This window comes from Notamacropus eugenii, chromosome 2 (genome assembly GCF_028372415.1).
Source record: "Notamacropus eugenii isolate mMacEug1 chromosome 2, mMacEug1.pri_v2, whole genome shotgun sequence".
NCBI classification, from domain to species: Eukaryota; Metazoa; Chordata; class Mammalia; order Diprotodontia; family Macropodidae; genus Notamacropus; species Notamacropus eugenii.
In genome coordinates, this window is record NC_092873.1 from 20128631 (window position 1) to 20143092 (window position 14462).

The 14462-nt window shown below is 45.8% G+C and overlaps 1 protein-coding gene across 1 annotated transcript; it reads left to right on the forward strand.

Moving 5' to 3' along the window:
* Positions 1-298: 298 nt before the first annotated feature.
* On the forward strand, positions 299-3226 carry LOC140524652 (glutathione S-transferase P-like). Its single transcript, XM_072639334.1, has 7 exons — positions 299-566; positions 651-686; positions 924-1030; positions 1147-1234; positions 2122-2225; positions 2720-2827; positions 2990-3226. Coding segments are annotated over exons 1-7 (633 nt in total). The 5' UTR covers positions 299-565; the 3' UTR covers positions 3179-3226.
* The last annotated feature ends 11236 nt before the right edge of the window (positions 3227-14462 follow it).

The window sequence follows — 14462 nt, forward strand, 5'->3', positions numbered from 1 at the left end:
TTTACAGGCGTGGAAACCCAGGCCCAGAATAAGATCACCCAGGGTCAAATATGTGGCAGAGCTGGCATTCCAAGGCGGGTCCTCTGACTCTTAAATCTCTGACTTTCTGCCTTTCTCCCTGGGACCCTTCACGATCTGGCCTTCCTCCCCTCCACGGTACTGTGCCACCGGCCTTAGGAGACCCCCGCCTTCCCTCTCTGGGTATTTGCCCTGGCTGTGCCCATGCCTGGAATCTTCTCCTTCCCCCTCCCCTTCGGGCCAGGGTCTTCCTCGGCTTCATTAGTGCCCATTTATAAGTGCGGGCTACGTTCTTACGCGGTCCTCGGCCTTCCTCTCCCCTGCCCCGCTGAGCAGCCCCTCTAAGCCCCTCCCCTGCACCCCCACTCCTGACCCTGCACCCCAGTGGGCTGTCGCAGTAACACAACACCTTCCGGGGCTCGCGCGGGGTGGGGAAGGGGGGCGTCCGGGGCGGGGCCGGGGCGGGGTCCGGGCTTATTAAACCCTGGGCGGCCCCTGGGATCCAGCTTACTGCGCAGCCCGTGCCTGTGTGCCGCTATCTCCAGAGAGTAAGCTTGGGCCTCCCCGGGGAGGGCCATGGGGGGGGCCTGGGGGAAGGGGAGCCCCCTGACCTCCCTGTCCGTCTCTCCTAGTGCCTCCTTACACCATCACCTACTTCCCTGTCCGAGGTAACTCTTGATCCCAGCACCGGGGGCCCCTCGAGAGGAGTCCACCTGCCCGCGGGGACGTGGGAGAGGAAAGTGGAAGCCCCCCTCCCCACATCCTAGCCCTCGGCCCCTGGATTCTACAGGGGGGGAAACTGAGGCCCAGGGAGGGGGAGGGATTGGTTCCAGCGTTACGCCACAAGTCCGGAGCCGGCTGTCCCCTCCCTGGCTGAGCTCCTTTGTCCCCGGCCCTCCCCCCAGGACGATGCGAGGCCACCCGGATGCTCCTGGCTGACCAGGGCCAGGACTGGAAGGAGGACGTAGTGACCTTTGACATGTGGGTGAAGGGGGACCTCAAGGCCAACTGTGTGAGTGGTCGGGGAGGGGAGTGTGGACGGGAGTCTGGGAGGTGGGAGTGGGGGGTGGATGGGAAATCTGGGAGGGGCATTTTGTTCAGCCTCTTGCCCTGCACTCTGCCCTGTAGCTCTATGGCCAGCTCCCCAAGTTCACAGATGGAGATTTAACCTTGTACCAAAGCAATGCCATCCTGAGACACCTGGGGCGCAAACATGGTATGACCACTGCCTCCAGGGGGTGGGAGTGGGGGAGTGGGGTCACATGGGAGCCATCTATGCACAGCCCTCTTCCTTCCCTCTGTCCAGCAGTTCCTGGGCCCAGAGTTGGTTCATCCCTCCTTCCCTCCTCTCTGTCCATCCATCTCTGTGTCCATATTCTTCCATCCCTTCTTCCATCCATCCATCTGGCAGTTACTGGGCCCAGTTACATCTGTGGGCCCAGGCCTGCTTCAGAGAGGGCTGGATACAGTGAAGGTCCCTGCCCAGAGCAAAATCACTTTCAATTCAATTCAGTCAGCAGTTATTATGCCTACTGTGTGCCAAGCACAGTAGGAGACACAGAATTAAAAAATGTCAGGGCCTGCCCTCAGGGAGCATGTGTGGGGAGGGAAGAGGGTGGGAGATAATGAGATACAATAAATACAGTGTCATTTTGCAATAACTGGTGAGCTTCAGCTTCAAGGCAGGACTTGTGCAGGAGGCCCCTGACCAAAGCCTCCTTAGTTCTGCCTCTTGGAAGGCTTTCCTTCCTTCCAGAACCTGACCAGCCCAGTAGAGGAGTCACAGCCTGCTCAATATCCAGAGGGTTAGAATAGAGCACATTTAGGGTTAGGGTTAGTGTTAGAATCAAGGCATTTAGAGCCCATTTAAGGTTAGAATCGAGGGTTTAGGGTTAGAATCGAGGGCATTTAGGATTAGGGTTAGAATTGAGGCACATTTTAGGGTTAGTGTTAGGGTACTGAGTACTGGGGGGAAGGGTCAGTTCCCAGTGCAGGGAAGCCTTCCCTCAACTAGAGTGGGGAAGGGGAGCTGAGAAGAGCCTTGGGAGGGGCCATGGGAAGGAAGGTGATTGGATCCTCTCCCTCCTCTCCCCTCCTGCTCAGGGCTCTATGGGAAGGATGATCGAGAAGCTGCTCTCTTGGATGTGGCCAATGATGGGGTGGAGGACCTCAGGACCAAGTACATCGACTTCATCTATAAGAATTACGTGAGTGACAAGAGGGCTGGGCAGATTCCAGTAGCTAGGTTCAAGCCTATGCTGGCAGTGACCCTGGGTGCTGCCTTAGGCCACTCCAAGCCCCTCAGTGGGTGTGGGGAGCCTTCTCCTGCCCATTCCTTTGGTTACCCTACCTGCTATTTATTACCCTCCCAAGAGATATCTCCAGGTGATCTTCACAACAGCCCTGGGAGGTAGGTACCCATGTGATCCCTATTCTATAGAAGGGAAACTGAGGCTAGGACAGGTTGTGAGGCAGCAGTCAGATTCGGGTCTTCATCATTCCTTCCAATGACCTGTGTAAGAGGTGCTTGTCTGCATGGGCAGGGAAGACCCTGGCCAACCAGGTGTGAGGAAGGGCCTCTTGAGGAAGGGGAGACCTGAAAGGACACTGGGAAGGCCAAAGTCAGGGTATGTCCTGGGGCTCCCTCTTCTTCCCCTTCTCCTTTGCTTCCTGACTGAGTTGGGAGGCTCATGCTTTGCAGGAGAAGGGTAAGGACCAGTATGTGAAGGACTTGCCCACCCAACTGAAGCCTTTTGAGACCCTGCTGAAGCAGAACCCGGAAGGTGGGGCCTTTATTGTGGGGAACAAGGTGAGGCTCTGGGGGACCAGGTGGGGTTCTGGGAGGGACCTTTGGGAGCATGTTGTCAGACCTGGGAGAGCCTGAAGCTCAGGCTCCTGCTTGCAGCACAGGGCTGCCCTCCCTCCCAGCTTCCTCTGGCTGACCTGGTCCCTGATCCCCTGTGCCCTGCAGATCTCTTTTGTGGATTACAACCTGCTGGACCTGCTGTTGATCCACGAGGTCCTGGCTCCTGGCTGCCTGGACTCCTTTCCCTTACTGTCTGCCTATGTAGCAGGGCTCTCCTCCAGGCCCAAGCTCCAGGCCTTCCTAGCCTCACCCCAGCATACTGGTCTCCCCATCAATGGCAATGGTAAACAGTGAGGCCTCAGGCCTGACCCTTGTTTTGCAATAAAGGCTTTCAAACAAACACCTCATGGTATCCTCATTGAATTGTAAGGGGAAGGGGCTTTCCACCAAACTCTTCCCAGGCCCTGCACAAAGTGGGGCTCCCCACTCTGCTTGCCTCTCCCCTCCACACCCCCTTGTAGCTAGAGTCTCCTGTGCTTGCCCTAAGCCACTGATACTCCAGGAGAAGGTCATCTTAAGGGGGGGGGATTCTCTCATGGCTGCCTTTGTATCTCCAGTGTCCAGCACACAGTTAGTAGTTAATAAATGCTAGATGCATTGAATTTCCTCTTTTGTACAATGACTACAAAAGACTGCTAACTTCTCACCCAGCTCTGATGTTCTAAGCCCTGAGGCCTTTCCACTTATGAAAGCCTAAGTTCCACGTTCTAAGGTCTCTCCCAGCTCTGACATTCCACATTCTGAGATCCCATCTGCTCTGCTTACTGGGAGTCCAGTCCCTCTCAGGGTGGGGCTTTTGATGGCAGAGCTGTGTCTGAGCCTTCTCAAGGTCACTGCACAGGTGGCCCTGAATTCCTGCATCTCATTGCTGGGACCAGCTTCAGGAAAACTCTGAAGTTGGAGGTTTGTCCCCCATCTGAGGTCATTCCCAGCTCCCTGTGATCTGCTTCCTCCTGCCTTTCTCTTCCCCTATCATGGCCTTCTCTGTGTTCCTGCTGCAATATCAGGTGTCTGAGGCCTCTGTGAACATTATGTTGGCAAAACTATGAGCTTGCAATTGAACTAGAGCTCGTTGCATGTGCCCTTCAGGGCTCTGCTTGTAGCACTGAAACACTCAGTTTGGCCTGGCCCAGGAAATTCCCCTCAAGCAAGAGTCCTTCCCAAACAGACGCTTGCATGGCCTTAAAATCACCATGGGCCTGGTAAGGATCCACTCTGTATGTTTAGCAAACCAGTGTCAACAAGTCCATCCGGGCTGAAAAGACTGACTGGGTGTGGTCACAGTTTCCCAGAGAACAACTGAACCCTTCAGGCTGGTCTTGAATCCCAACCCATGGGAAAAGGCAATTGTGTCTCCAGAAACAGGAAGCTAGAGTCAGTGATGAACATTATACTCTCTGATCAGACTGGACTTATACCAGGAGTGTAGGGTTGGTTCAACATATGGAAGAATATAAAAACAAATCATATTAATAATATAAGTAATAAAACTACATTTTTATGCCAATAAATTCTTTTTACAAAATCTAACACATTTCTATTAGAACTCTAGAAATCACAGGAATAAATTTCCTTAATATGGTAAATAAACACAGTACATCTAGATTAATTAATTTGCTTATTCAGGGTTGTACTAATCAAAGTACCAAAAAACATTTTGTAGACCTTGAAGCCTCATGACAAAAATCACGTAAAGTAACAAAAGGTCAAGACTCTCAAGGGCGATGATGAAAAAAGTGGGAAAACAGGGAATCTCTCATTACCAGATCTCCAACTGTAATACAAAGCAGTAATCATTAAAAATCACTCGATACTGGTTCAAAGAGAGGGAGGGGGGAGATCTATCAGTAAAACAGATTGAGTTCACACAACATACAGAAGCACAGTGACCAATAAACCTGAAAATGCCAAGAATTCATTATTTGACAAAAACTGTTGGGAAAACTAAACAGTAGTTACAAGGGAAATAGGTAATTGGAAAAATAATCTTTACTTCAAGTTTTTCTGATAAAGGACTCATATCCAAGATATATAAGGAATTGAATCAAATGTATAAGACTAAGAGCCACTCCCCAGTTGATAAATGGTAAAAGGAAATAAGTGAGTTATTTTCAGAGGAAGAAATCCAACCTATCTAACCATATGAAAAATATAGTCCCAATCACTGACAATTAGAGAAATGCCGATTTAAAGCAACTTTGAAGTTCCATCTCACACCCGTTGGATTAGCAAAGATGACAGAAACAAAAATAGCAAATGTTGGAGAGGTTCTGGGGAAACAGGCACATGAACACATTGTTGATGAAGCCCTGTACATAGGACCAGAAATTTGGAACAATGTCTCACAATTATCCTAAGCCTTGGCTCCAAAGAAATCTTTTTAGGGGTCAGGAAAAAGTTACTGGAGCTTGGGATCGACATCACTGCAGAGCCGCAAAGGTTGTGAGGAGAAATGTCTGTTACACATACCTCTTTCATCTCTTCAGAGAGGTGGTGGCCTGCAGGTGCAGAATGAGGCATACATCATCAGACATAATCAACGTGTCCATTTGTTTTGTTGAACTGTTCTTTGTTACCAAGGAAGATTTTACTGAAGTCAGGGGACTTACTTGGAAGTGACAAAGGAAAAACAGTAAAATGTTTTTTAGATGACTGTTATACATGTGGGTGCCTGGTCTCATAGGGAAGAGTGATTTCTGTCAGGTGGAGGGCCCACACTGAACATGAAAGGAGCTTATCTACAAGGAAGGAGACACAAGAAAATCTCAAAAAGGAGAAAATCTGGGAAAATTTGAGGTGCAGGGCAGAGACCAGCGTCTGCTCAGATCAGCCTCTAAAGGTGCAGGTCTTTTGAGAGCCTGGGAGATTTCTCCTGGCATTGAAGCTAAATGTGCAAGGGTGGACTTGGGGACTGAACATCAGATACACTATTGGTCTGAGGAATGTGATAGAATCTCCCTTCTGCAAAGCAGTCATTTGACTTTATAGCTGGTGTTTTGGGTTAGCTCAACTTCTATTTGAATTTCAGTTGGGTCATATGAAGGTGAGTATTGTCTAATTATGACCAACCTCTCCCCCTCCTCCCAAGAGAAGAAGAAATGTCTCTCCCTCCTGTAACTGGAGAGGGGGGAACCACAGGTACAGAGTACTGCTGTCAGACAGGGGATGTCAGTGGGTTTTGCTCACTAATGGGGGGAAATGCCTGGAAATTGACTGTGTGTCTTTCTAAGCTTCCCTTCCTAAACTTCTCTGGACCAATGAAACAGCTCCCTGTCTCATTATTTGGGAGGGTGTGTGGGGTGCTAGAGCCCTACCCAAAAGTTTATAAAATAAAGAGGCATCTTGAGGTAACAACAGAAAGGGTTTATTCAGTTCTTGTGAGAAAGAGGTATCATCTCCACCAGGAGGGACTAGTGGAAGGAGGCAGCCTACAGAGAACAAAGCACCATTATATACCCAAAGGCAGAGGTTCCCACCTTCCACTATCCCTCCTTTCCATTGGCTGGGAGGCAGGTTTACAATCTGAGCACGAAAAACTAGACAAAGAACCAAGAAGTCATGCACAACCAATCCAGGCATATACCTCTTTATTTGGCAACTAGCTAACTAACTAAACTGCTGATGTGACAGAACTATAACTAAAATGAGGAGGAAAAAGGGGAAGGAGAGGGGGCTCTTGGAGCAGGGAACTAACGATTCCTTACTTGGCAAACTTAGTGCAGACATGGCAGTAATATTAGAATTGAGGGGAGGGGGTCGGATTCCATAGATTGAGTCCTTATTTGGTAAAACTGTGGTGCTGAAGATAGCACTAAGAAACGAAGAGAGGGCACTTACTGTCCTTAGGCCCTAGATTTCTAGAAGACAGGTGACCAAGTCCCTGCAGGGTTAAACTCCAAGTCTGGTTTTGTTCCTAAAAGAAATCCATTTATTTCATTTTAAAGATAATTCCTATATCCCTACTGTGTGAAGTCTTCACAAGGGCCATATTTCACGCAAGGGGATTGCTTGGTTTAGTCCATAGAAGATGAGAACTTTCATCCAGGAAGTTTGGGGCAGAAGGAGAATAGGAATCAGGACAGAGACTTTAAAGGGGTGGCAAACAACCCGGCTCCCCTTGCATGACCTGTCCCTAGCGGATAGATAAGGCTGCAGCTGCTGCCCTGGAGGAAGGACTCTATGGGTGGCAGATTCTCATCTCTCTTTTTCTGTCCCCTCCCTCTTGTGCCTGGAGGGATGGCCTTCCTGAGTTATCTACACTAGAACCCTTTGGCTCCCTTCAGACACTCCCCACCCTGGACTGAGTAGTCACAATTTAGCCTTGTGAGTGATCACAGAAAACTCTCCCCAGCAGAACCCTACAACTCAAAGTTGGGGCTCACTTAGGTTTTTCCTAGGAAGACTAAGTCCCTAAGGGAACATAGTACCCCTAAAGTTATATATGCAGGGCCTTGAGGGTCATTTGGCCCCGGGTTCTTGAGGGAAGAGAGCCCAGGCTCCTAAATTCCGTAGTGACTGGTAGCATTAAACATCAGTGGCATTCTTAAAAGATTTAACAATAACAAGCAGTATGTATAAAGCCCTGTAAGGCTGGCGAAGCACCTTCTATATGTTTTCTCACTGGATCCTCACAACCACCCTGAGAGGTAAATGCGATTATTATCCCAGTTTATTGATGAAGAAACTGAAGCCCTGAATGAGTAAATGAATGTGCCCCCTCACTGCCTCCGATGAAAATGGGCTTGATGACTAGACCTTCCATTTCGGGACAGAGGAGTCAGGGTCTCTGCCCCTGCATTTTGGGAGGAATAAGGAGGCAGTGGATAGAATATGGGACTTGAAGCCCGGAAGACCTAGGTTCCAATTCCGTCTTAGATACTTTCTAGCTATGTTTCCCCAGACAAATCATTCTCTGGTCTCAGTTTTCTCATCTGTTAAAGTGAGGAGTAAGAAGAGAATCTTTCTCCCTGTAAGAGAGACTGTTGACCTGAAAACTTGGTTAGAGAAAAGGCAACAGGCTAAATGCATACATTTTATGATTTAATTAATTAATTGATCAATTCCCCATAAAGAAAATGGTTACATAGCGCTATGGAGCCAGGATCAGAACTGGCTGACTTAGTACAGAAATTGACTGTCTTAAGTACATTTTTGCCATGAGGAAGGAGTTCTCTTAGATAAACACATTGCAAACAGAGTGGCCTCAGTTGGGTTTTATGATCCCAAGCTATGGGCATCTTCTTTCTGTAGCATATCTCTGTGATTTAAGATAAGGAAAAGGTCCCATCACCCAGATGATAGACATCCTGTCCTAAACAGGCCTTTGAGGTTGTTATCTTAACAGAGCTGACAAAGCTGAAGTTACAACCCAGGCCTTATCACTAAGATGCCAGAAGAAGGGTCTGGTAGGGAAGTCCCATTTGCTTGACATTAAAAGGCATCCTCTAAACAAAGGAGACTATTAGGTCCAGACTCTTCTTAATTCAAACTTTGGCCCTTATTAAAGTCTAAAATTTATATTAAATATTATCAAGACTTAACAAGGGTTAAGTCTCCAGGACTGTGGGTTCAACACCCGTAGGAGTTTCTAATGCAAACAAACCCTATCCTTGCAGGTGCCTGCAGACAATCAGATTAAAGTTAGTGGGTTTGCTTCAACCTTAAAAATCAAGATATAGGCCGAGCCAACTCACACCAGTCAGGGCTAACTAGGCAACTAGGACAAAATGCAACTACTCCTGCTTAATAAGCTTCATTAATGTTAACTGACCCACCGTAAGGCCAAGATTGCTGCCATTTTTGAACATAGAATGTATAATGAGGTGGGGGTTACATGCTAACACATATCAAAGGGAAACAAGGGAGGGGAGTATATGGGAGTTTGTAACCTGGAACAAGCCAGACCAATCTGGTGTCTGGAGGGAGGAACTGTGCCAAGCTAACTGCTTCAAAGCTTTCTTGCTTCTGTACTCAGTGCTCTCTCCTCCCAAAGAGGATCAGAACCTGTTTCTGGCCAGGAGGGTCCATCCTCTGGACTTACTCAATAAAAATTACCTTGATACTGAGATTTGGTGTCAGGTACATTTCTAACCATTTGGTTCCCAACATGGGGCTTGAGATCACAGAATTCAAGGAAGGATAAAGTAAGAAACCATGGGGAAAAATGCTCCCCTTGGATTTCCAATGGTCTCTGTGTATTGAGCTTTTCCCCAACTGAATCTTCAATCCTGGACCACGGGAGAGAAGTCCAGAGAATAAGCCACTGGCAGACCACAGGAGTCAATATACTGGGCAAAAGTAAGAAACAACCTTTGTTGGTCATAACTCCCATAGAACCAAGGACCTGACCAGAACAGGGTCGGAGGTTTGAGCCCTCCAGAGGTTCCAGTCATAGGGATCTGACTGGGAATGTAGTGTCAGATTCAGACATGGGAGGAGCAGGTTCAAAGATAATGGAGAAGGGGAGGAATCCCTGGGGACAACATTCCTTCTAATAACCCTTTGGGAAGGGTGTTGGAAGGTTCAGAGGACCCTCCCAGGACAAAGGGGAAAAGCAAAAAGAAAATGATAAAATATTGCTGCCAGGAATGGACAAAGGAATCCATCCTGGCACCCTCTGTATTTTGACCTAAATTTGGATTGGATGAGTATTGGGTTTGTCAATTATTAAATTTACATGTGAACGTTCAGAAAGGAATTTCTGAGGAAGAAAATGCTTTGTCAAATATCTTGTCTGTATATGTTGTGTTGATGTTTTTGTGTGAATGAAAGTCTGTGTCTATGTTTTATCTGGCATTTTGTAAGGCTGTAAATTTAGCCAGCCAGTCAGCAAGAGTAGAAAGGCTGAGCTGGACTGTCCTTGAAATGCCGTGTGTTACCTACCTTCTTCAGCCCTCCCAGATCAGTTTCAGAGGAGCAGAGGCTCAGGGAGGGAGAGAGAAGTTATTTTTACTTTTTAGTTTAATAACAAGTAAGAGAATATAGGAAAAGCATCAAGTCAGGAGTAGGAAGAAATAAGTTATATGCAGTTTTAAAGGGACTTTAATCAAAGCCCACCAGAGGGAAAGGCAAGAAAGGTTAAGCAGGTAGAAATGAGAGGAGCATGGGTACTGTGCGATCAGAAGGTTTGAAAAAAGTGGAAAAATAGAATCTCAAGAAGGCAGCCTAGAAAGAAGGGCTAAGAATTTTGAATTTAGATTTAATTAGGTCTTGAAGCTAAAGTTGGTAGTTTACGTTCAAATTAAATCAGTGTATCCAATGTCAGACAATGTGTTTAAAGTTACAAAAAAAGAGGTTTTTCTGTCTTTAAAAAATGATCACTTTAGGATCAGGAAACAGGGTTTGTTTGGGGGTTTTTTTGTGCAAGAGGAGGGAAGAGATATGACTTTCTTGGTATGTAAGTTGTTAGACATTTAACTCCCTCTAGTTTCTAAGGTCAAGAAGAGAAGTAGTTTGGGTTATGTAGTTCTTAAATAATGAAAGGACTTTAACAACTGAGTTTTAAACCAGGACAAATATAAATTTGAGAGTTCTTAGGACCACAATTAGTTTTGTTTTGAGTTTGAATCTGTATATAGTTTTCTGCATTAAATCAGTATCTGGGGGAATGCCAGTGCTATTCCTGAGTCTGTGTGTGTGTGTGTGTATGTGTGTGTGTGTGTGTGTGTATGTGTGTGTTCGTCCTTCGTTGCTGAAGAAGACCATGTCATCACAGAAATGATGACATGACTTGCACTTGACTTTGTTTTGAGTGAGGGAGGGCTGTGCAGGTCACCAACCTCACTTTCTCCTCCTGGGCCATCTGGGTCCAGTGACCAGTGATCCAGTGATTCATCAGGATGACTGGAGATGACCCAGGATGAGGCAACAGGGGTTAAGTGACTTGCCCAAGGTCACACAGCTAGTGAGTGTCAGGTTTCTGAGCTGAGATTTGAATTCAGGTCCTCCTGACTCCTGCACTGGTGTTCTATCCTCTGCACCACCTAGCTGCCCTCCTGAATCCTGAGTCTGATTAACAAGATAAAAGGAAAGGAAACAAAAATACAAACGCACAGTGGAGTCATTATCCCATAGACTAAGGTTGGAATTTAAAGTTAACAGTAACAGTAACAACACCTTCGGTTTGGGAAAAAGAATTTCAGTGTAAGTTTCTTAGAGGCAGGTAACCTCTGGTAATATTTTGCATCGATCAGAAAGTTAAATGTTCTGATTTGAATTTACAGGTTGAAGTTAGTGTTTGAACTTATCATATGTATAACTCATTCTGTAGACTGAGCATGGTTAGAAAGGGATAGAGACGCTTGGGAAACAGATGTAAATCTATGAGAGCAGCAACTTAAGATTTTAATAGTAAATCTGATTTCATGTTGCTATTTATTCAGGAACTAGAACGAATATAGAAAGGCATGCAAGCTACTTACGACTTGCTTTAAATTCCTCAACTATCGTTATATCTGAAACTGATTATTGGAGCTTGCTATTTTAAGATCTTAGGGGATTATTAACTGACTATCCTTCTGAGTCTAACTCCTGAGGTGGATATAAGGAAAGGCTACCCGAACCACTGATCAATGATGCCAGTGAACCTGTGAGACGCTGGCATGAACTGAGAAAAGGTGATCTCATGGGAAGGTTGGGGGAACGACTTTTCCACCTGAGTTGAGGTAGGATTCTCCTGACTCAATTTCCCCACTGACACCTGGCAAACTTTAAGCCTGGCTAAGTGCCAGTTGACAATCTACACAACTGCTGCCTGGAACTGATGTGAAGTTAAGGAAATGTTGCCTTGCTCCAGCTATGTCACTACTCTTAGTGGCGAATTACTATAATCAAAATTTTTGTAAGCATAATAACAGATCTATTAGCTAATACGTTTGTAGGGGAACATCTGAGGTTAAGATGTAAGTCTAAGATAAAGCTATTAAACTTAGGATTTTAGACCAACAACAATTAATTAGGATCCTTTAATTCTTAGTAAGAGCATGGAGACAGATGGAGGGCTTGTGAAGTACATACTTAGTTACTATTATTCTTGTCTCAGTTGGTTAATGTTAAAAGGAGAATGGTTTGTAGTCTATCTTGTAAATGTTTTAAAGAAGTATAGCATGACTGGAAGTTGAAAATGTTTGTATTGTGTATTGTGTTAAAAATTGATCACTTACTGTATTGATGTAGATATGGGAACCTGTTGTTAATTTCTTAGTGAAGTCTCATCCTCTTGATGGGGGGAACAAACCATGGACAATTGGTCAAAGTTGCAATTTGACCAGGATAACAAGAGGATACTCTATTGAAGATGGCTTGAACGAACCTCCAGATCAGAAAGCTGCAGCAGATGATGATGCCCGCCCGACCCCCCCAACCTCCCCGTTGCTGTATGAGATGAAACTTCTAAATGGACAATTCATTGATTCACCTTTTTCTTTTAGGTCTCTCTGTATTTATGAAGGGGACTACCCCCTTGTGATTTGTCAATGTGTCAATCAGCCTCTCCACCTTCCTATTTAAAGAAAAGATAGATGAAGGGAAGAATTTATATGAGAGAATAAGGGAGCATTAAAAAAAATGTGAAAACAAAATTTTAAGGAGGAAAATAAGGAGATCTTAGTGGAAACACGGGAAACCCCTCACTCTGAGGAGGACTGTGAAATAAGTTAAAATGGTTTGAAGAAGGACAATGAGAATAAAAAGTATAGAGACTTAATTTCTATTAAAAGAGAAAGGGGTAGAAATTATAAGAGTTAGACAAGGGTTAAGTCTCCACCGCTGCAGGTTCAACGCCTGTAGGTGTTTTTAAGACAAAGAAACCATATCCTTGCAGGTGCCTGCAGACAATCAAATTAAAGTTAGTGGGTTTAATTCAACCTTAAAATCAAGATATAGGCCGAGCCAGCTCACACCAGTCAGGGCTAACTAGGCAACTAGGACAAAATGCAACTTCTCCTGCTTAATAAGCTTTGTTAATGTTAACTGACCGACCCACCTTAAAGGCTGAGATTGCCACCATTTTTGAACATAGGATATATGATGAGGTGGGGGTTGCATGCTTACACATATCAAGGGGAAACATGGGAGGAGAGTATAAAGGAGTTTGTAACCTGGAAGAAACCAGACCAATCTGGTATCTGAAGGGAGGAATTGTGCCAAGTTAACTGCTTCAAAGCCTTCTTGCTTCTGTACTCAGTGCTCTCTCCTCCCAAAGAGGATCAGAGCCTGCTTCTGGCCAGGAGGGTCCATTCTCTGGACTCTCTCAATAAAGATTACCTCGATACTGAGATTTGGTGTCAAGCTCATTGCTAACATCTGTGACTTGCTGTAAGGATCCCAGGAGATGTGTGTCAAGCATTTTGTTAACCTTACAGTACTGCAGACATATTGGCTATTTTGACCAATTCTTTGTCACATCTAGGTTTAAAAACTCCCTTTAGGGGTGAACCTTAGCTACTGCTTTCATGATAAATGTCCTGGGACAGTTCATCTTCACACTTCCTACTTTTCTCTGGCAGCCAGAAGTGGGAGGGCAACGCAGAAGAAGAGAGGAGGTCAGTCAAATGTAAGTGAATGACAAATATACTGAGAAAAGCCTGAGCTGGCTGAACTTGGAGTCAGAAAGACCCAGGCTTAGATTCTAGTTGTGTGACCCTGTGCAGGTCACTTAACCAAAGTGAGACCCAAAAGGTTTCAACAGACGGTGAGGCATTTATGAAGCATGTGCCTGGTACTGTTTGATAGGTGGCTTGCAAGTGACTACTGAGACACTTCCTACATGGAAGAAAGCTTAAGTCCTTGACCTGCTGACACATGAACATAAACCTAATTAGATTGTCTCTATGATCTGGGAATGTGCTGAATTGGCACTGCTGGCTGGGGATGGTCAGCTGCCACTGTCTGGATGGTGTTTGTTGTGGGTAGTAACTGATGCACCATCTGATGAACTGATGAACTGTCTTAGGAAGATTCTGAGGATCACTTGGCAGGGTAAGGTATCAGACACTGAAGTCCTTGCTTGAACTGAACTGCCAAGTGTTCAAACTATGTTTCAGAGAGCGCAACTCCAATGGGCTGGCCACATTGTTTGAATGCAAAATGTACACTTGCCAAAAAGACTATTTTATGGAGAACTTGCATGGGGCAGGCAATCACATGGTGGCCAGAAGAAACAATACAAGGATACTCTCATGGTCTCTCTCAAGAACTTTGGATTTGACGGTGCAACATGGGAGACACTGGTACAGGACTGCACAGCATGGCATGCCCACATAAGAAAAGGTGCTGTGCTCTTTGAGCAAAGCTGAATTGAGACAACACAAAGTAAACGTAGGATATGCAAATTTGGGACATCTACCCCAAATATTTACAAGGACTATCTGTGCCAACCTGTGGTAGAGCATTCCGAGCTCTTATTGGTCTGATCAGCCAGTCAGACACACACATTACAATGGTGATGTCATTTTGGTCCTCTTTGAAGACAAAGGACAACAACCAACTGATGCACCAAGGGTGGCACCTGTGCCTCTGGGACCTCGGTATCAATGCCTGTGTTTTTCAAATTCAAGTTCAACCGCTGAGTTCCTGCTTT